A 20,259-nucleotide genomic window follows, 5' to 3' on the forward strand; every position below is an offset into this window, starting at 1 on the left:
AAACAGATCGTGGGAACGCAGATGGTAATAAATACCAAACTGTGTATAAATATCTAGATAAGCCCTTAATATGTTCATCAGACACATTTATGCCTGGGATGCCGGTGAAGACAAAGCCATCAGCAGCCACCACCATGTGTCTTATTGGACAATGGCCTTTCAACATCAACAGGTTCCTGTTTGCCATACTGATAGTGTCCTATTCTACCTCATGTGACAATAGAGACGCAGGCTGAGATGGGCCTGGAAGAAGGGCCGCTGATAAGACTGACAACAATGGCAAAAGCAGGATGTATCACACTGGGGTGAAACAGGTAAAGTCAACCGATAACCTCTTCAGAAAACACCACCAACCAGGGTTTGGTGATATTCATCTTGAGGAGATACAGATTTGTCAACTGACACACATTTTTCTCTGTATTAGGTTGCATTGTGGGCAGAGTTTCAAAATGTAAATCAATGAGCAGGACAGCTTAATGACAATATGTAGGTGTTTATCAAACAAGGGTATTCATCAGTATGGAAGATTTCTGGGTTCCCAACTTCCCATTAGTAAATTGTTCAGCTGTTTGCCTCAGGATCAAGTTTCTCAGTAAAAATGCAACTGCTGTGGTTTCTTCCTCTTCCTTATTTAATCGAAGTATATCAACTTAAGAGAGAGACGTTGTCTTTGTTTCAGGCACAACGTGAGGATAATTCAACTCCAGTTGGGTTTGACAAATCGACTTTCATGACTGGCTGGACCTGGTGCTTCAATTAGTCAGAATTAGTCAGCTTCAGTCTCCACCGGGAGAAGAAAAAAAACCATACAGGGCCCAGGTAGAGTGTCCTGCCCAGGAGGACGCCTACTGTAGGACAACACAATAGACCCTTTAATCCGCAGTTTCACATGCATCTGACACACAAGGGCTCTGACAAGTGTGCAACTTCTTCCATTGCATTGTATTTTTTACTGCAAAGGCAGGAAACCCTCACTGAGTCCAGTCACCATGCTGCATTCACTGACCCCTATGCTGCAGCCAGGGCAGAGGGGTCATCACTGAGCACGGGTCAGAGGCCCTGACTTTGATCTGAGCCGAGAGGAGACTTAAAAGATATTAAACTCATCATGAGAAGTGGGGTTTGTTTTCTCCTGACTCTGTCTATGTCTTTATCTCCACCTTTAAGAAAGAAAGAAAATCAATAGAGACCAAAACCTTGAGAAAGTGAAGGTGAAAGGTGAAGTAAATCAGTCAAGACGATTTACACTGGAGGAAAACATGAAGTTACATAATCTGTTGAGCTGATGTGGAGCAGGCAGGTGAATGCAACGTGAGCGTACAGGAGCAAATGTGGCTAAAACACATAATTTAAAAAAGAAAAATCACCCAAAACATGCGCTAATTACTAAGTACAAACACATTTTAGTAATACAATCTCCGTTTAAAGTAGCATGTAAGTTAACGTGAGGAACAGCGGCGTTTTGAGTTGACGCAGTTTCTGGATCATTTACATCGCAGCTCAGTGCAACAGGTGGCATCAAACGCACCACCAGCCTGAGATTTACTGTAAAACTACAGTTTTCATCACGACTTTCCGACTTCAACCAGTCACTTCGTTAATGTGACTTCATATCGTGGTTAAATTGTCCATGTTTGGCTTTAAATGTTGAAATTTTCGCCTGTTTTGGAGTTTAATGGCTGTAAACGCTCCCTCAGCGGACTGCAGCAGCACATCTACAATGAACACAGTTGACTCGTTACTCACCGGCGTCGTTTTCTCACTCGTTTCACTTATCGCAGGTTTTTTTTTTCCACGTTTGTTTAAAAATATTTTGGAAATAAAAAAAATAAAAAGGTTGAAGTGTTGAGCAAAGTGCTCACACACCACAAGTTGGCTAACTTATTTGGTCCCTGTGTTGTTTTCTGAAGACAGACAGAGGGAGTAGGACAGTTTGAGAGGGACGGCCGACCTCCGGAGGCCGCCCCGCCTCCTGCATCCACCAGCACCGCCCATCCAGCCCTGAACCAGGTCCAGGACCAGCTCCCACCGCTCAGACCCCCGCGATCCGCCCAGGACTCCTGCAGGCCTCGGTTCAGCTCGGCTCGGTTCACCGCAGCAGGATTCTGGGTAGGCGCTGTAGGCTTGGACCTGACACTCACCCAGGATTTCATAAGAGAAAACAATTAACTTCAATAAACATTAGGATTAAATTAGAACATAAATAAATCTTTTGTTTTGTGTTTGCTAGAAGTTTGGCCAAAATCCTGAAAAAGAAAGAAAAAAAGATGGAAAACTTCACAAACTGAAAAAAAAAACGAGATAATGCATTTTGAGATATGAGCCAGTGTTTTTGCATTTAAAAAAAATGTAATAAGAAAGCAAGAGGGGAAAAGTACATGAGCAGACCCAAGTGATAGTATAATCATAATCTTGTGCAAATTATTACAGGAAAAAAAAAGCCAAAAGCATCATGTTAAAAACGTTTGAGAAAAATCTTGGGACTTTAAATCAACAAGTCCTACACGCTGTAGCCTAAGTTCATAAGGGATAATAACTGCTTGAAGAAACTAATGTTTTCTTGAATAATTTAACGCCCTGGGAGAATTAAATACATGTGTTGCTTCGCCTCCAACCCTCTATATAAGATTAATCATTTGCACTCTGCATAAATGCGATTTGCAGCTGCATGTCTTTAAAAAGCGAGAGCGTCATCTAGTGGATAGGCAGCTGACCTGAGAGTGGGGAGTTAATGAGCATCTGTGCTGGTGGTACCCACTGGTGCATGCATGTATGAGCATGTCACACAGATAGTGCAGTGAACGCATCACCACAGATGAGCATCCTCTGTGATGCACAGGTGTGGTGGGGGTCCAGGTCTGCAGTGTGATGAGAACAGGAGGGGAGTTGTGCTGAGGCATGTTGGAAAGACTGAGACTCTGGAGACGTAGTCTGAGTCCTGTGGTGGGCCAAGCATGTGTTAAATGAATATATGAAGAGTCCTAAGTGAAAAAAAAAAAAAAAAAACACAGAGCAATGATGAATAATAAATAAACAGGTAGCAGCAGGAATACTGTAGGACTACTCAGTTCAGTGATACTGTGGATTCACTGATGCGTCTGTATAGTACTGTGTATAGATATTCTCACACATACTGTAGGCATACATGTAAAATGTCTCATAGAACTAAAAATCTTTAGGAAAAAAAACTATTAAAGTTACGTAATAGCCTATGTCGAGGAAATACAATGAATTAGTTGATTAAGTTTTGTCCTTTTTTTATTCAATTATGAAAACTAAATTATTTTGGTACAAAATAGGTCTTAACCCATCATTTTTTTGAGTTATTTGCTTTGTTAATTAATGGTTTGAGATTGGATGGATGGATGGATGGATGGATGGATGGATGGATGGATGGATGGATGGATAGATAGATAGATAGATAGATAGATAGATAGATAGATAGATAGATAGATAGATAGATAGATAGATAGATAGATAGATAGATAGAGAGAGAGAGAGAGAGAGAGAGAGAGAGAGAGAGAGAGAGAGAGAGAGAGAGAGAGAGAGAGATGCAACTTGTATACAAATAGCCCTAGACTGTACATACATTGTGGAATAAATGTTTGATTAATAAACATAATAACCGCATATGAATGTATGGTATTAATATATTAGTTAACAAAATAAATTATAGTAATTCTTTGTTGATTGTTTCCTCTCCAATTTTACAGTGTGCAAAGTTTTCAGTTTCCAGATGTTGCAGTTCCTGGAGTAACAGCACTGTGGCGTTCACTCTGACGTACACTCTGTAGGTTTCCTTGTGTAGCTCTTACCACTGTGGCATAAACTACATTAAACTGAAGGCCTCAGCTGCCCCTTCGCCTTTGTAGTCGCCCACTGTTTATATTTGTGTCCGCAGAGAGACGGCGCAGCACCACAGCCTTTAATCTGAGCTCTGTGCCACTGCGTTGGGTTACAGCAGCACACAATGGGAGCTCTGTTCTCTGCTGAGGTGCCACAGCTGGGACCTCTGGGCATGCTCAGTCCACAGCTTTGGCCTTATCCTGATTATACTGCAAGAAAAGGCTGCAGGAAACCGAAGTGACAGGGAGCAGAGATGTCACAGATGCTCATATTTGGCTCACTTGATTTAATCTGCTCCATTGCTGTGATGGTTCATGTCAGAGCAGTGAATCTGGCAGGAGCCACCGCTGAAAATGTGAGCTGTTGATAGCACATTAGTGGATGCAAATAACTTTAGATAATGAACTGGTGTGCAGAAAACAACTTGTCAAAGTAAAGGACTTATAGTAGTGGAGATTTAGAGTCACAGCAGCCTCCTACGACAAAGTAAATCAACAAACTTGTAGGTGCAACACTGCAGTGGTACTGAGAAGAAGCTCAGCAAAAGATTGAATCATCCTTAGAGCATGTTGTTTTCATTTTCTTCATTTCCACACAGACATATTTCACCGTCCTGTTTCTGTTGCTTTACTGATAACAGTGACTCCAATAGTGATTGTGAGTCGTCACAGTATGAAACTCCGGCTCTGTATCACCAGAGGAAACGTTGATTCATCTGAATGAGCAACTGCCACCGATCTGAACTTGAGTGTAACTCTGGAAGATCCCCGATTTGTTTTGTCTGAGGCCGAACACATGAGGTCATTTTGTACAGAACAAACTCTGAGCTCGATGATCAGTAAACTAAACATGCTGTATGAGCATGTACGTACTGTTTTAAAGCAAAACTATGCAAATATTTTAGCTTTAAATAATAGTTTCGAAATCATTTTTATGTTTTATTGACTTTTGACAGGGAGAACACCTGCTATCAACACAGCATCCCCTGCTGGCCTGGTATGTAACATCGGCTTTGTCCATGATGGAAAAGTTAGCATTTAACATTCTTGAGGTTCTTGAAGGTTATCCTAGTTTTGTGTCCACTTGTTTATTATGTTTTAACAGATCTCTAAGGCTTATTTTCTAGGCCATTGAATATAACGTAGCAACCTAACCAGAGCCCAGATCATTGGAGGAAAGCTGCTGTTAACAGTGGTGCCAGGGAGCTGATCCTGGCTGGCTGGGCTCCTCTGCCAGCGGTGGCTGTGCTGCTGGGGTAGAGTGGGGACGTAGACGTCTGGATGAAGGCAATGAGAAGCTACTGTACTGTAGGCAAGTTTCCCCACCGCAACAACAAGTCTTAAGGAATAGGCCTACTGTTGGATTATATATTTCCTCATACTGAAGACTCTGACCCTTTAAAGGAGACATATTATGCCCCTTTTCCACAAATTAAAATACTTCCCAGGTGTCTTAAAGACGTGTCTGTGACATGCTTCGGTCAAAATACCCCAAGGATCGAACATCACAGCTCTTTTCTTTTGGTCAAAACAGCCCTGTTCAGAACTGCTGGTTTCAGTGGCTGTCCCTTTAAATGTAAATGAGCCACTGCTCACCCCGCCCCCTCTACCAGTACCGATCATAGACTGTAAAAAGAATGGACGTAGCGTCCGTGACGTCACCCATTGGTTTGGAGGAGTCTGTTTTGTGCCGCTACTACGGGGGTTAGAACCGCGCCATGTTGGATTCTACTTGCCATATTTGGAGCGGTGCGGCCGTTGGCCGGCCGAGAGCCAAATGGATTTCAACCTCGAGACACTGAAAATCACAGCTATTTCCATAATAGGCCTATGTCCCCTTTAAATGGAGAGGTGGTCCAGTAAGGAGACCAGTAAAGGTCCGTTACTGGGATCTAACACTGCCCATAAGCACGCTGTCACGAGAACTCATCACTTTACGGCAACAGGTCAGATTCTCACACCTCTGGCCTAGCTAAGAAACTATCTAACTCACTATTCTCTGCATGTTCGTCATGGCGGAAGAAACCAAAAAAAAATGATGTCAGAGCAAAAGAATAAGAGAAAGTGGGGTTAATCTTAGACTGGATTTTATCTCAGGAAGTAAGACCAATGCTTTACTAGTTACATCAGCTTCAGCTTGACAAAAAAATTGCACATTTATCGCTGTCGTAAGTAAAGCTTAGTTCACGATTTGTATTTGTAACCGTGCTGTAAAAGGGTTAGGGGCTATAGCAGCAGCAGATATATACAACAGAGTGTCTCATGGGAGTGCTCATCTATTCATTTATAATTCCATTATTTTTAATGACTGTTGATTTTTCAGTTTTTACAATGTATTATATTATCTACTGATGTTTTTTGTGTCATGTGCACGCTCCAATTGGCTATAAAAACAAAACAAAACAAAACAATAAAGACTTGAATTTTGAAACTGCAAAAAACCAAAGCAGAGAGAGAAGGAGATGAAGCATGTTTGGAGCAGCATCGTTCATCCTGGGAGTATGAGGGAGGAAGAAGACGATCTCACTGTGTGGAGCAGAAGGAGCAGAAGGCTTCAAGGATGCAAGCCAAGGACTTTTTGTCATTTGGCCCAGCAGCCATGACAGGAAGTCAGGCTTCAGACTTGGTGGTCCCACTCCTACAGAAAACATGCAGCAGCAGCTCCACCACCACCACCACCATCAGCCCAATTCACTCACATCTCTTCTGTTCCTCCCTGCAGGGAATAGTGAGAGATGACAGTCATGATTTACGCTGCTTCACTGAGCCCACCACAGACAGAACAGCAGTCAGCAGTTTTCCTCTGAGTGTCACCTCTGTCAGAAAATTGAATTGGGATCAGACCTCTCAGGAAGTGATGAGTACTCTCATGCTCGCATCTGCAAGAGGATAATTTTGTGCAGATGTACACGGTCGGAGATTTACAGCACAAGCGTCGGTCGTCCGGGTTTAGAGCAGCATTTCACAACACTTTTGGGATTCATTAGCAAATACCGCTACCACCAGAAACATTTATTAGAAAATACAATTACGTGTCTACTTTTCATAATGCCTGCATCGGTTATTATTTCATTCCAGCACTCTTGTTTTCAGTTCATCCATTTCTTTATAAGCATCTTGTCTTTTTTTGCTCATGCATTTTACAATCAACTTCTATTTTACACTGTCCAGTGTCCACATCAGAATAATTAGTTAATACATATTCAAACATTAAAAAATGTGTTCCCAAATATGAATTTTATGTATCCTGTTGATAAATATTCATGCATTTTTGCTGGAATGGCTTTTCATACAAAGCTTCTCTCTCCTTTTCTTCATGCTGCATGAATCTACGTAAATGTAAAAAATAAAGTAGAGGCATGGCACATGTACAGTACGCTGCTATCACACTTTATTAAAAATAGAAACATATATTCATAGTACTTTTCATACAGACTACAATGGTCCACTGGCATTATTTTCAAAAATGAGTTACATACTATAAAACACTCATTTGGCCTAAATCCACTGTAGAAACGTCTTAAAAAACAAATAAACAAACAAATTAAGAAAAGAAAAAAGAACAATAAGGAAGTCTAAATGAACCCCCATGTTTCTGAGCTCTCTCCACGTCCCTGTGCCTTTTCATAAAATAAAACTTTATGGAGAGGAGAGAATGTAAATATGGAGAAGAAACAGAAACAAACATGTTCGCTCAGTGACACAAATAAATGCACATACAACTGAGTTTAAAAAAAGATGGCACATTTATTGCAACATAAATGTTATATACATTGTTGTTTTCTGCTGAAAAAGACAGAAAATTCAAATTCTCGTTGCTGTGTGTTTTTTTTTTTCTTTGTTTGCTTGTTTGTTTTTTTTCCTTTTCGTGTGCATCGACAATACCTTTTTCATTTGACACAAGAACAAATCTTTAATCAATCAACAATGGACTCTGGAGAGTAGGATGGAGGTCGCACTTTTAGGGATTTGGAGCTCGTACGAAGCCTTTTTAAGAACTAGACTACGAGCAACAATTCGTCTATGTTCTTGAGATGCCATTTGTACATTTTTTTTGTAATAATGGACAGGTTATGGTAAATAACCGTACATTTTACTATCTAATATAGTAAAATAAAGTAAGAAACTTTTTACTCAAAACTTTTGCTTTCAAAAATCTAGAAAGAGTAATATTTAGAATTCAAGAAATATTCTTACAGTATTATTGTATAAAAGACTAACTACAGTGAAAAATAAGCCAAATGTTTTTTGTTTTTTTTTAACTTTGATTTTCTTTTTTTCATATATTATACAAGGGAAAGCATCTGGGAGTACAGCAAGTCTAACTTGGCAAACAGAAGAGCAAAGACATATAGGAAGGACAGGAAATTTAAAAATGAAACTTAGAGAGCAGGAAGTGACGTACATTATACCCTTAATCAAAGTCTGCCAACATGAATACAAGCTCATGAATACTGAAATGAAGAACAAGGCCACATTCAGTCAGAGAATACACAGAAACCGTTTGGGTTTGTTTTCTTTCTCATTAAAACAAAGCTGTTGAAACATAATTTTTTTATGTAAACTCTTGTCGTGGCATCCTTTATTCTAATTTAAGTCCCTTTTTGTACAGAATACTCATTCTGAATGTGGCAGCCTTGTTTAAGGTGTAGATGATGATAGAAGACAATATACAAAGAAATAAATGGAATATAAAGCAAGTCTTAAGACTGAAGACTTGATAAAAAGGAGAAAACATAAAGCATGCACACTGATAGGGAAAAACAAAATAAAACCATGAGCATATGTCTTGAAACATTAAAAAAAAATCCTGTTAACTGCTTTTGTTCATTATTGTGCTACGATATCCATGAAATATCTAGTCTGGCTTACTGTATTGAGTATATCACGGCTTGCATGAAAACATTGTTGAAAAAATAACTTAGAGGTTCTCTCTGCTGACTGAAACTGGACATTGTAATGCTGGAAGCCTAAAGAAAGGACTTGTTACAACACAAATAAGCATAACTAAGTTTTACTTAGAGTAACTGTTTTTTTGAAATTGAAGGTCTTGATATATTAACAGAAAGAAAATTGAAAAAGTGGTAACTTCATCAGGCCAAGAGAAAGTGTGGTCGTCGTTTTTTTTTTTTTTTTTTTTTTCCTTTTTCCTTTTTCATTTCAAACTACTTCTTCTTTAAGCAATCTCCGAATAGCTGGTGGCAGTAAAATGACAAAATAAAAATCACAAGCCACTTCTGTGCTGACGTCAGGAGCATGTAACTGTCAAGAGGCTAAAAACAAAAAAAAAAGTCACTGCTTACATTTAACACTATATGGCAAAGGAACCGAGGGGCAGTAAAGTCCACTTTTCCTTTAGTTAAGACACTAAAAATATGTAGGGAATGCTAAGGTTTGCAAACAGTTTGCTCTCTGTGTTTTCACTGCTCAACTACCGAGGAAATAAAGAACACAACTAAATGTGAGCTTTCAGTAAAGCTACAGTTTGTCACTCGTCTTGTCACCTATGTAGACAATATTGTTGATGCTAACGTACTTGGGCCTTTTATTCCACTGGTCAGTAGCACGGAAACAAATCTAAACTACGCAGAAACAAACATTAGGTAGTTTTGGTAACAGGTGTGGCCAGTGGCAGAATGAATAAAATATAAATATAAATAATATATCTTCTTTAAAAATAAAAAAAAATTGGGGTGCTTTAGTCTTTCAGATCTAACACCGAATGATTATTTTCAGTTGGGGTTATAAATATTACTCTAAACTGGCCAATAAATTAATCTCAATCTTTTCAGTGCCCAAATATTTCCCCTCGTCTCGGTCTCGCCAAAGATCTCGCAGGGTGGAGTGCTCAGTTTTAATGGTGACACTAGCAAACTATAGATCCACTGAAAAGCCGCATACTTTTCTTTGAATTTGCTTAACTTTCCCTTTAGACATACACTTTATAGCTCAATAAAATAATAAATAGAAAAAACAGAAACAGACAAACAAAAACAATTGCTGTTACAATGCATTCGTCAATTCAGTTTAGGCACAAGGCAATTTCCACATGTGGTTCGAGGAGATTGCGAAGTCTCTGATTGTTCAGAAGCAACACACTTCTTGCAGACAGTGATATGTGCTGAAGATTTTTTTTTTTCTTTGTGGGGAGAAATTTGCAGATGGAAACTGGTCACAGGGAGCTGGATGCTCGGCTCCTCCTCAGTCTTAGGATTGGATTGTGTTAGTCTCGTGGTTTTGCTTCGAGTGGTCTGTCTCCTCCAATTGGTGTCACAATCTGTGAGTCCTGTCTGTCACTGGGAAGCAAGGTCACCGACTCAAAACGGGACAGAAATGATCTGGATCACGTTGATCTGGAGAGGGAAAGAGAGGGAGACACATGAGAGGTGATCGATATTGTTGAAAATCAAAAAATAAAGAAACTAAATAAATAAAAATAAATCTGTACTTTCAGTTCAAGACTTGATCTGTTAAGTCAGTAACTTGTCAACAATGATATTATTCTGCTTTTTGAATGTAAACGTAATCTGTGATGGTGAAGATGAAGTTCTGCCACAATTACTGTATAGCAACATTATGTGGTGATAATCTCCAAGAACAAGCTGTAACAACCAGTCCGACAAATTAAATCCTCTTATTTTTGTTACTGTTGTGCTTTTCAGTAAAAGAAAGACTTAAAGGGAGTTTTGGAAAGCTAAGTGTTTTCACACTACATTTCCCATGAGCCTCCGCGCACACGGTGAAATTCTTGGACCGGTGCAAGACGGACGAAAGCGAAAACATTTGCCAAGAATGTTTTCATTAATCAAGAACGAAAGTCGGAGGTTCGAAGATGATCAGATACCGTCGTAGTTCCGACCATAAACGATGCCAACTAGCGATCTGGCGGCATTATTCCCATGACCCGCCGGGCGAGTCGACCACTAAATAATAATATCAAAATAACTATAAAGACAAAACGATATATTTATTGAAAATGGACCCATTAACAAGTTTGGGTAACGTAGATTCATCCACATTAATATGAGACTCTTTTAGAACCAAAAGCAAACTCCTCGGGGTCTCTTTAACTTGTGAACAAAAATCCATTATTTGAAAGAGATGCAAAAAAAATCCATCAGGTTTCGAGAAAAGACAAAAGTAGATACCAACTTTTCCTGCCTCAGATCCTCAGATGATGAGTTAACTAATTATTTGAGACCTCAGATTAATCAATATTGAGAGCAGGGCTTAGGAAAGTTATGATAAGAGAGTAGGGTTGTTCGGTATACCGGTACTAGATTGGTACCGGGATACTGACACATTTAAAATGGTACTATACTGCGCTTAGATGGGACCGGTACTTTCATTTTGCGCCGTTTGTGTTTCATTCTATAAACTACTGATAACAATTTCTCCCAAAAATTACAACTGGACAAAATAACAAAAAAAGATGCAGTGTTTTCAGACCTCAAATAGGCTAATGCAAATAAAACAAGTTGATATTCATTTTTAAACAGACCACTCATGTTTTAACTTAGGAGAAAAGGAGGACATTTCAATGTTAATCCTGCATGCATATATTATAGTTCTAAGATTTTCTATTAAAATAAAGCCAATAATGACATTTTTTGTGTTTTTATTTGGAAAAGTACCGAATAGTATCGAAAAACATGTTGGTACCGATACCGGTACCAAAATGTTGGTATCGTGACAACACTATAAGAGAGTGAGAGTACAGTACCTGTCTGCTACTCAGAGGTGGCCCATGGGGTTGGATGTGTCAGTCAGGCCTGGATGAACCCCCGTGTGGCCTTGCTGGGCGTCGCCGGAGCCCCCGGACACTTTCTCCTCCTCCCGTCTCTTAAGGCAGGCGGCTTTGGGGTTCAGATTCCTCTCTGTGCAGCCAGACAGACATCAAATCAAAACTCTGTGTCACTTTTCTTTGGAAACAAATAGTGCTAGCTTTGACTGCAGAGTGGATGTGACATTAAGTAAACTATCTCATCCAGGAGTATTACTGTCTGTGAATACGTTGGCCATTTCTGAGGGATCAGTATTGATTCGATGTGACGTAACGCTGACATTTCAGTTCAACAGCATCAACGCGGGGACAAAGCTTTCATTAGCTGGACAGACACTGACCTCTGACTTGCTGCTCCAAGCTCAGTATGACAGCCACAGCCTGGTGCAGGATGAGCAGCTTAGTCTGGGGCTTCTCGCTCTTCAGGTGCAGCTGGCACATGCGGCCCAGCTCCTTGAAGGCCTCGTTGATGTCTCGCACCCTCAGGCGTTCGCGGGCGTTGTTGGCCATCCTCCTCTCGCGCTCTCGTTCAGCCTTCTGCTCCGGATTCAGATCCTCATCCTCGGTGATGCTGAATGTGCGTGAACGGATCAAACATTAGTTGAAACCAAGGAGCACGGGAGTCTTTACTACACTCTTTGACTGAAAGTAAAATAAGTTTATGAAAAATAATAATTATTGTTATGCAACTAATTTTATTCCTTCGGTCATAAGGCTGTTAAATGCACAAAATGCATGACACGTAATCCACTGATCTTGGTTCTGGCATCTTGCTTTTTTACTCTGTGTGACCGGTTGGAGCTGATGCTGATTGTAGATTGCTGAATTTATTGTCATTGTCTTTATTATATCTTCTATTTATTATGTAATGGGTTGAGAAATTGGGATTAATAAAGTATTCTGAATCTGACTCTATTTCAAAAAGAACAGTATTAGTCCAAAAATTTGGACTTAAAGCAGAAGTGAGTGGTCCGGTCGTTTTCGCTAATGCTGCGTTCCAGGCAGGCTTTTGAAATCGTAAATTACAGCTTCAAGTCACAACTTACGACTTTGTAGCGTTCCAGGCAACCCACTCGTGTTTTTCCGACCTGTTTTACCGGTGAAAGTCACTATAACGGCCACTCGTAACTTCCGACCGGTGAACTCGTACCAGATCGAACTGGTACCACTTCACGGTTGGAAAAATACGAGTTTCCTTGAACGCACCATAACAGTCCTCGTCGCTACGTCACCACATTCACGGCGTTCCTTGGCTGCACACACAGCCCTGCATGCCGTTCTCTCTCCTCATTGGATAAAAACTGTAGGATACGATAAATGTTTTCTCTTCGGCTCAGAGCAGAGCAGAGGGACTGAGAGACCCGTGTTTCAGACCAAACACTCTATGTAAGTGATTGCTGTCGGAAGATATAACTATTTAAGACTTATATTAACACAAATATATCACTCACTTCTGCTTTAATTTCCCCTTTTTTTCCCCCAATGTTTTTATGAATATGAATAAACTCTAAACTGTTTCACTTTTCTTAAATATGTTGTGTGTTTGCACCTTGTTCGTGTGCCGCTTCTGGGTGTCTTCATGTCTCTTCTGTCGCTCTCGTCATCAGACTTGTCGTCGTTGGTGAGGCTGTCGTTCATGTCGTCTTTGTCCTGTTTCTCCACCTTCAGCTCCAGGGCAGAAGGAATCTGGCTGGCCAGGCTCGAAGCAAGACCTGTTGAAAAATGACGAATGAAGCATAAAGATGAGACATAATAACAAATAAACCGATCCATGTGAAACCAGAGTCCAATACGACTGTGTGTGTCATGCACCAGACCTCTGAATGTTTCCAATTGGTGGTTGAGCTCTGCGGTGGATGTGGAGCCGGCGCTGGGCAGGCCTCCATGGCTGTTGTTCAGGCTGGCAGCGTCGTCGGCGTGGGCACCACCCTGCTGCAACACAGACAGGAAGGAACATGTGAAGAAAAGGAAGCAGACGCACTCTGGAGACGGTGCATAAAACAATTCCTTTGGACGACAGAGAGGGGGCACAAAGGCGAGATCCTGTGGCTCCAAACAGGAGAAATAACCTTGACAAGTGGCCATGAGGGAGCTGCGGTTCATCCACACAGGTCAAGGATTTAAAAATAAAATGTTTTATTATGTAACATCCATAATAAATAAATGTTAAATCCCAGTTAATAGCTTTTAAAAATTTGATGAAATTGTGATTGGATGTTTTTTACAGCCAGGTCTGACTATTCACATGAAACGTTCAGTGACTGGTGAGTAATTTAAATCTATAACTCCCAACACTGGGGGGTGCTTTAGTGATTTGTGTCACCGTTAGTGTGTTGTGCACAACCAAATAGACATAACTAAAAGACATCTGGGTAACAGTATGTTCAAAAAAATGACCTACTTTACGACACAATGTTAAAAACCTCTTTATTTGTCCTTGTTCATGTAATGTTATATTTCACTGCTCACTGATGTGACGTTCGGTCGTAGCTCTGTGGAACCACAACTGAGAGCTGAGTCTGTTTCTCATGTCTAAAGTGAGACAAATCTGTCTGTGCTCTGTTTTATAAGATGTCAAGCCGAACCCACTCGACAGTTTTGTCCACATTCACAACATGAAAATGGTCAGCAGCTCCCACCACGTTGCACCACAGAGTCGCTCCTTCCTGAGGTTTACCACATGTTCTCATGCTATTTGATTTCCCTCCTGAGAAGAACCACGGAGAGGCGGGGACATCGTCACCGAGGGTGGAGGGTATGATGATGATCCCCCCCCCCCCCTTTTTCTTGAGGAATGTGATCCTCAGTCACTGTTGGCCTCTGTTAACCCCCGCCACCCCGAGACCCTCCCCTTTCCTCGGCGCTACGCTAATCTTTGCTGTGCTCTCAACAGGTGTCCAAACAACTCTTTGTCTGGCGGAGGAGGAGGGAAGCCGGGGTTCTGGCAAGAAAAGAACGCTGCCATTTTCATGGCTGGGCCTGATTACCATACAGCTGAGGACCTCTATTTGGGTGGAGGCCGCGGGTTCAGACACACGTTTCCAACGATTCAGATTTCCTGGGTTGTTAAAAAGAAGTGATGAAAAGGGGAGGAAGGGGGTAGAGGCCGGAGTAAAAAGCCTGTGGCTGTGCCGTGCCGAGGCTTGGTGAGCCCTGGCCGAGGGGACCTCTTCCCACACAGGAAGTGCTGTGTTAGTGCAGACACAATATGTTCTATCTCCCAGTCGCAGTCGGTCAGAATCATGGCCACAACCGAGCGCTCTGTGTAACAAATACATCAAACTGAGCTCCTCTGACAACCACAGAAAAATTCTTGTTTGGGGACAAAACAAGCTACTCGGAGTCGGAGAGATCCAACAGCATCAAAGTGAAACCAACCACAGACAGAAAACACGCTGCCCAAAACAAACTAAAACCTTTAACTGCTTCTAAAATAAATTCATGTTGGCAATGGAGATCTGAGATCATGGAGCAGAGAGGGACATAAAAAAAATAAAAAAAATCCTGATAAGAAGTGGGATCAAAATGCGGCTCGGCTTTGATGATCATGCCAACAAGACACCGGGAAATATTCCGGCGGAAGAATAAACACGACGATGTCAAAACAAAAATCAAAACATGAAACAAATCTGTCGTTTTTTTGTTGCACTAAATTGGGCATCACAAGAAAGTATCTTCATGCAATGTGTTTGTGTCAGAGGGAGACGTTAGTATGATAAATTGTCAATCAGATCGATTAGATAGATGAAGGAATGATCAACAGATATTCTGAGTTCATTCATCATTTATCAGTTTAGAAGCAAAAATGTGTCACTTTCCAGCTCATCTTCCACAAGAAGACAAGCGATTTAAAGACATCATCATAAGCCTGAGGACACTGTCTCATTTCTGAGAGCCTAAAGTCTGAATAATTAATTGCCAATAAACAAAATAGTTAGTTGCAGCACAAATAAAATGGTTATTGTACAGTATTGCTCACTAATATCCAATTAAAACCTAATAAGTATCTTAATAGAATTATTTTTGTAAAATTTTGAAAAACAGTAAAACAGTATAGGATCACAGGTCTGTATGTGAAGTTATCATCTAATTTAATCTTAACTATAGGTAAATAACATCAGGTAATTTACATCAGTTTAACAGACTTTAGATGAGGGAATAAAAAAAAGCATAATGCTCATCTTTCCATTTGATCTCGAATGCAACAGGATTTTTTTGTGTATATGAACCTAATTATTTCCAAACACCTCCAGATTACAGTTGGACATACAGTATCTCCTGATTTTAATTTCCACTGCAGATGTCTTTAAATCTCTTGGCTCTTTAAAATGAAATACCTCGGATGGAGGATGGGCGAACACATCATGATTTATACGGAGACCTGCATTCCCCTGCGTCTCAAAGGGCTTTGACTTTAACTGTAAAAAGAGTGCAACACACAAACACTTTCTACAAAGCATACAACTTCACTCCATTACGCCTGTTTTTCTCATTTCTCTCTCACCCCTGTGTATACAGCCGCTCTCAGGAGGAGGGTGAGCCTTCGGCCAGCCATTACGCTTATGGAAAATATGTTAGGATAAATTCAACTGTTCATGTGTGGAAAATGTCTAGTTTTTACACATGGCAGCAGACCTGTTTCAAACAGGTGGGCGAGGCTTCGTCTGTGGGGAAGTTTAAAAAAACGTAATACAAGTGTAGGAATACACCAAAGAAGTGTGTTTTATCCCACGCTCTCTGCAACATTTTTTAGCTGGAATAGCCAGAGAGACAACATGGCAACAAAGACCAGAAAAATGAAACTGCATTTCACTGTGCAAGTCAAGAAAACTACAAAAGAAACGCAAATTATATATGCAAGACTGTATAGGCTCTATCCTCGCAGACATCCTTTAAGATGGAGATGCTCATGTAACTGCTGATGAACTCTGTTTTTCTGGCAAAGTCAAATAAGAATAAGACAGGATTATAAAAAAAAAGAGAGAGAGATCAGTATCTGTAAATACTGGAAACACACTGGGGATAGAGATTGTTTTTGTAAAGCACACACAGAAAAGAAGGGTGGGATTTTGGAAGGAGGCGCAGAGCGTCTGACCATCCAGTCTGTAGGCATTTAAATGTTTTGTTACCAACCATTACCTCATAACTGGTCACTAATGTTTATTCACTTTCACACCTCTGGCTACAGAGCTTTGTGTTTTTTATTATGTCTGAGTTGGAATAAATGTCTTTGTTGCATTCTCCACTGACCAGCATCGTCCTAGAGTGATATAAACACTCTGCAGATCATTACACAGAAAACTGAACATCGAAATACTTTGTGTGAAGTTCTCATACCATCGCTGCTGTCCGACTCGGGACCAATGCAGATGCGGGGAAGTTGGCTCCGATGGCTGCTATTGGCCCGTTTTGCGCCTGTCCCAGCAGACTGTGGATGTCGCCAGGCAGACTGGCCGTGGAGCCCACTGCATGGTTCCTCAGAACAAGGATTGCATCATCCAATCTGTCCAGACGATCCTCCATTCGAGACTGGGAGGACCAGAGGGATTGAGGAGCGAAGGGGTTAGGGAGAGGGAGAAGAGAGGAAAAGGAGGACAGAGCAGCTTAGTATAAGCACATTAGGGCCAAAATTGAAAACACTGATTTTATGGTGTGGATGTGAAAAGAAGGAAAATAAAAAACTACAAACATCTGAAACATAAGATAAAGAAGGCAATTCAAATGCAGGATCAATTGAGCTATTTCAGCTTGAGTTTTAAAAGTCATCATTATTTATCTTAACTGAGTAACAGACACATGCACTAATTTACAGTCGACTAATTTAAGATGATTACTGCAAGCTGGAACAGCTAAAAACCAACAACATAATATGACAACATGGCAACAAAGGCAAGAAAAATGAAACTGCATTTCACTGTGAGGAAGGTAGAGTGCAAGTCGAGCATGTGAGAGAAAACAATATAAGAAACGCAAAGTACAGTATGTATGGAAGACGTAATGAGTAAAGGCTCTATTTGAAGTATACCTCGCAGACATCCTTTAAGAAAGACATGGCATCTTGAAGATGCTCATGTAACTGCTGATGAACTCTGTTTTTCTGGCAAAGTCAAATAAGAATAAGACAGGATTATAAAAAAAAAAAAAAAAAGGTCAGTATCTATAAATACTGGAAACACACTGAGGATTGAAATTGTTTTTGCAAAGCACACACAGAAAAGAAGAGTGGGATTTCTGAAGGAGGCACAGAGCGTCTGACCATCCAGTCTGTAGGCGTGAAAATGTTTTGTTGTTTGCATATTAACAGTCATTACTGCATCACTGGTCACAACTATAACGTTACAATCACAACAGTACAAAGCACTTTTACACCACTGGCTGCAGTGCTTTGTGCTTTTTATTACGTAAAAGTCTTTGTTGTCCAAACCTGTGTTCTCCGCTGACCAGTATTCACTGAGTGATATAAATACACGGCAGATTATCCCTCTGAATTGTTATATTCATTAAATCGAGATGTACTTTTCAGTAAATCTAAGTAATATGAAGCAAGCAGCCAGTTACCAGACAGATTTGTGGATTATCATAATCGGCTAATTCTGATATTACATAAGTCTTATTCTAAACTGATGTCAATGAACCGGTCCACTCACAAGATCTATCATTTTGTCTGTAATCTAATCTTGAACTCGCCTTCTTCCACGGTTATTTATCACTCTCCTAGAAAATTAACAGGGCCTTACAATGTCATGAACAGTTTTGACTCAACTACCGAGAAACTGTGATGCATGCTTTTATTTCAAAACACCCAATTCCCAGGTACAGAAAATCAGAACTTGTTTTAAAAACAAGTTCTGATTTGGCAGAAAGTTTGAGCATATAACAGAGTCAATTATTTTGTTTGGTTCAGTTTCTTCATCATTGTGTACAGTTTTGTCTAAGTGATTGTTTCAAAGCTTCAGTTCTGAAATATGTTTGATATTCAAACGAAATGCTGTTTGAATAAAAACTGAAAATAAATACTTTCAGTCATGCAGTCCAAGTTCAAGACGGAGGGGTTACTCAGTTTTTCCATTATAGCCCGCAGGTTGTCAAACAGCCTGCAAGATGATATCAGGCTGGACCAACTGGTTCTGTCCTTTCACCGCTGAAATATCTGAAGCATCTGTGAATCAGACGCTAAAAGGCTGCTGCCATTTACTGCAGGTCAGCCACAATACATACAATATTATATAATAGTGTAGTCCTCAATTTCCCCCTTACAGTTGTTTTCACGTGGTGTTAAACAGCAGCTAATGTTCAGGTTATGTGACACTATTCACTTTAATGGTCACCTTCAATTGTCCTGCGACTTATCTTTGGTGGCCATGAAGATACAAAACAAAGGTTGTGGCAGCGTGGGAGGAAACGTCTCCATGAGTCACGACCATATCCAATGTCCTCTTCACATACAATTTGGCTGATTGAAGGGAACTTGGTGATAATAAGACTGCAGCCGGACTGATTCAAGTCATGTTCTATACTTAAAGAAATGAAAGGCAGGTTTTTCAGCTTGTAGTGTCTCACTTTCTTAAATGATTAAACACAAATACATCAGGCTTCCAGGTCGATCAATGACAACACACTTGGCTTTAATCACGGTCATGCTTTGTTTCCTTTTTCCTTAGCTTTTCTGTATTGATTTGCATTAAAAAAAAAAAATAATAATAATAACAATCATGGAAAGCTGTTCCTGTACTTTTGCATTATTACAGCAGGGAATGTAAAATACACGGCATGCATCAGGTGGCAGGCCAGATGAAAGGTGATCTGTGGCTGAGCGCGCGTGGCAGCAAAGGAATCCCGGAGATGTGGTTCAGCAAAACAGCTGCCAGGCCCACACAAGCCCCCTTAACTGAACCCATCCCCCAACTGTCATCTCCGTCCTGGCCCACGGAGTAGGGGACAGATGGCAAGCCCCCCAAGGGACAGGTATTGTTCGGTTTGGTTATCCCTCTCTACCCCCCCACCACCACCACCACCATCTTCCTCGGCAAAAAACATTTGTCAGACAGGAATCTGGCTGTAACGCTAGCTGGGCCCTCCATGGGTTAACGTAGCTAAAGTGAGCATCCATCATATCTTGCGCCCAGTGGAGGGATGAGAGGTGGACGAGGAGCTTACCAGCGAGTGAAGGGAGTTCTCATAATTTGGAGAGGAGGGGGTGTGTCCACTGGTGCGGGGCCACTGGTTGGTACCTGACGAAGAGACAAGAGAAGAGACGCGGCCAAAGTCAACATTACAGTAGAAATCCTCTGATTCGCTTACAGTACATATCAACCTGGCTGATGGATGTTTCCTGCCCCACTGGGTTCAGTACAGTACACCGAATAAAAAAAAAAGCTAACTGACACACATTAAATGCCGTGCAGGCACTGACATCCTGATTTTCTGGTTTCTTGTTGTTCTATATGAGATATTTTTATCTCCGAGGGGCTTAACTGCATCACTTCCTGATGGCTGGACTGCATCCTGACACATGAGCCAGCGGAGAGTTCATCTAACGCCCACTTCCACTCTGTGAAATGTTCGCTGCATCTGCACATTAAAAAAAAAAACGCATATAGCTGAGACAGAGGCTGGGAGACAATATGGACG

At 40.8% G+C, this 20,259-nt stretch overlaps 2 protein-coding genes across 3 annotated transcripts in view; both read right to left on the reverse strand.

Moving 5' to 3' along the window:
- Positions 1-1,938, reverse strand: part of cgnl1 (cingulin-like 1) — a 31,328-nt gene extending 29,390 nt beyond the window's left edge. For both annotated transcript variants that reach the window (XM_083994631.1, XM_083994630.1), the window contains exon 1: positions 1,747-1,938. The gene's annotated coding sequence lies outside the window, so the exon portion shown is untranslated. The remainder of the gene's footprint in view (positions 1-1,746) is intronic.
- Positions 1,939-7,592: 5,654 nt separating this feature from the next.
- The window catches only part of tcf12 (transcription factor 12), a 91,411-nt gene continuing 78,744 nt past the window's right edge, over positions 7,593-20,259 (reverse strand). Inside the window, exons 14-21 of the mRNA XM_084000691.1 lie at positions 19,786-19,859; positions 17,654-17,725; positions 16,966-17,157; positions 13,446-13,560; positions 13,178-13,340; positions 11,970-12,199; positions 11,569-11,722; positions 7,593-10,198 (exon numbers count right to left, since the gene is read on the reverse strand). Coding sequence (XP_083856817.1) covers positions 11,580-11,722; positions 11,970-12,199; positions 13,178-13,340; positions 13,446-13,560; positions 16,966-17,157; positions 17,654-17,725; positions 19,786-19,859 — 989 coding nt within the window. The 3' untranslated portion in view covers positions 7,593-10,198; positions 11,569-11,579. The remainder of the gene's footprint in view (positions 10,199-11,568; positions 11,723-11,969; positions 12,200-13,177; positions 13,341-13,445; positions 13,561-16,965; positions 17,158-17,653; positions 17,726-19,785; positions 19,860-20,259) is intronic.

Source organism: Trachurus trachurus, assembly GCF_905171665.1.
Source record: "Trachurus trachurus genome assembly, chromosome: 3".
NCBI classification, from domain to species: Eukaryota; Metazoa; Chordata; class Actinopteri; order Carangiformes; family Carangidae; genus Trachurus; species Trachurus trachurus.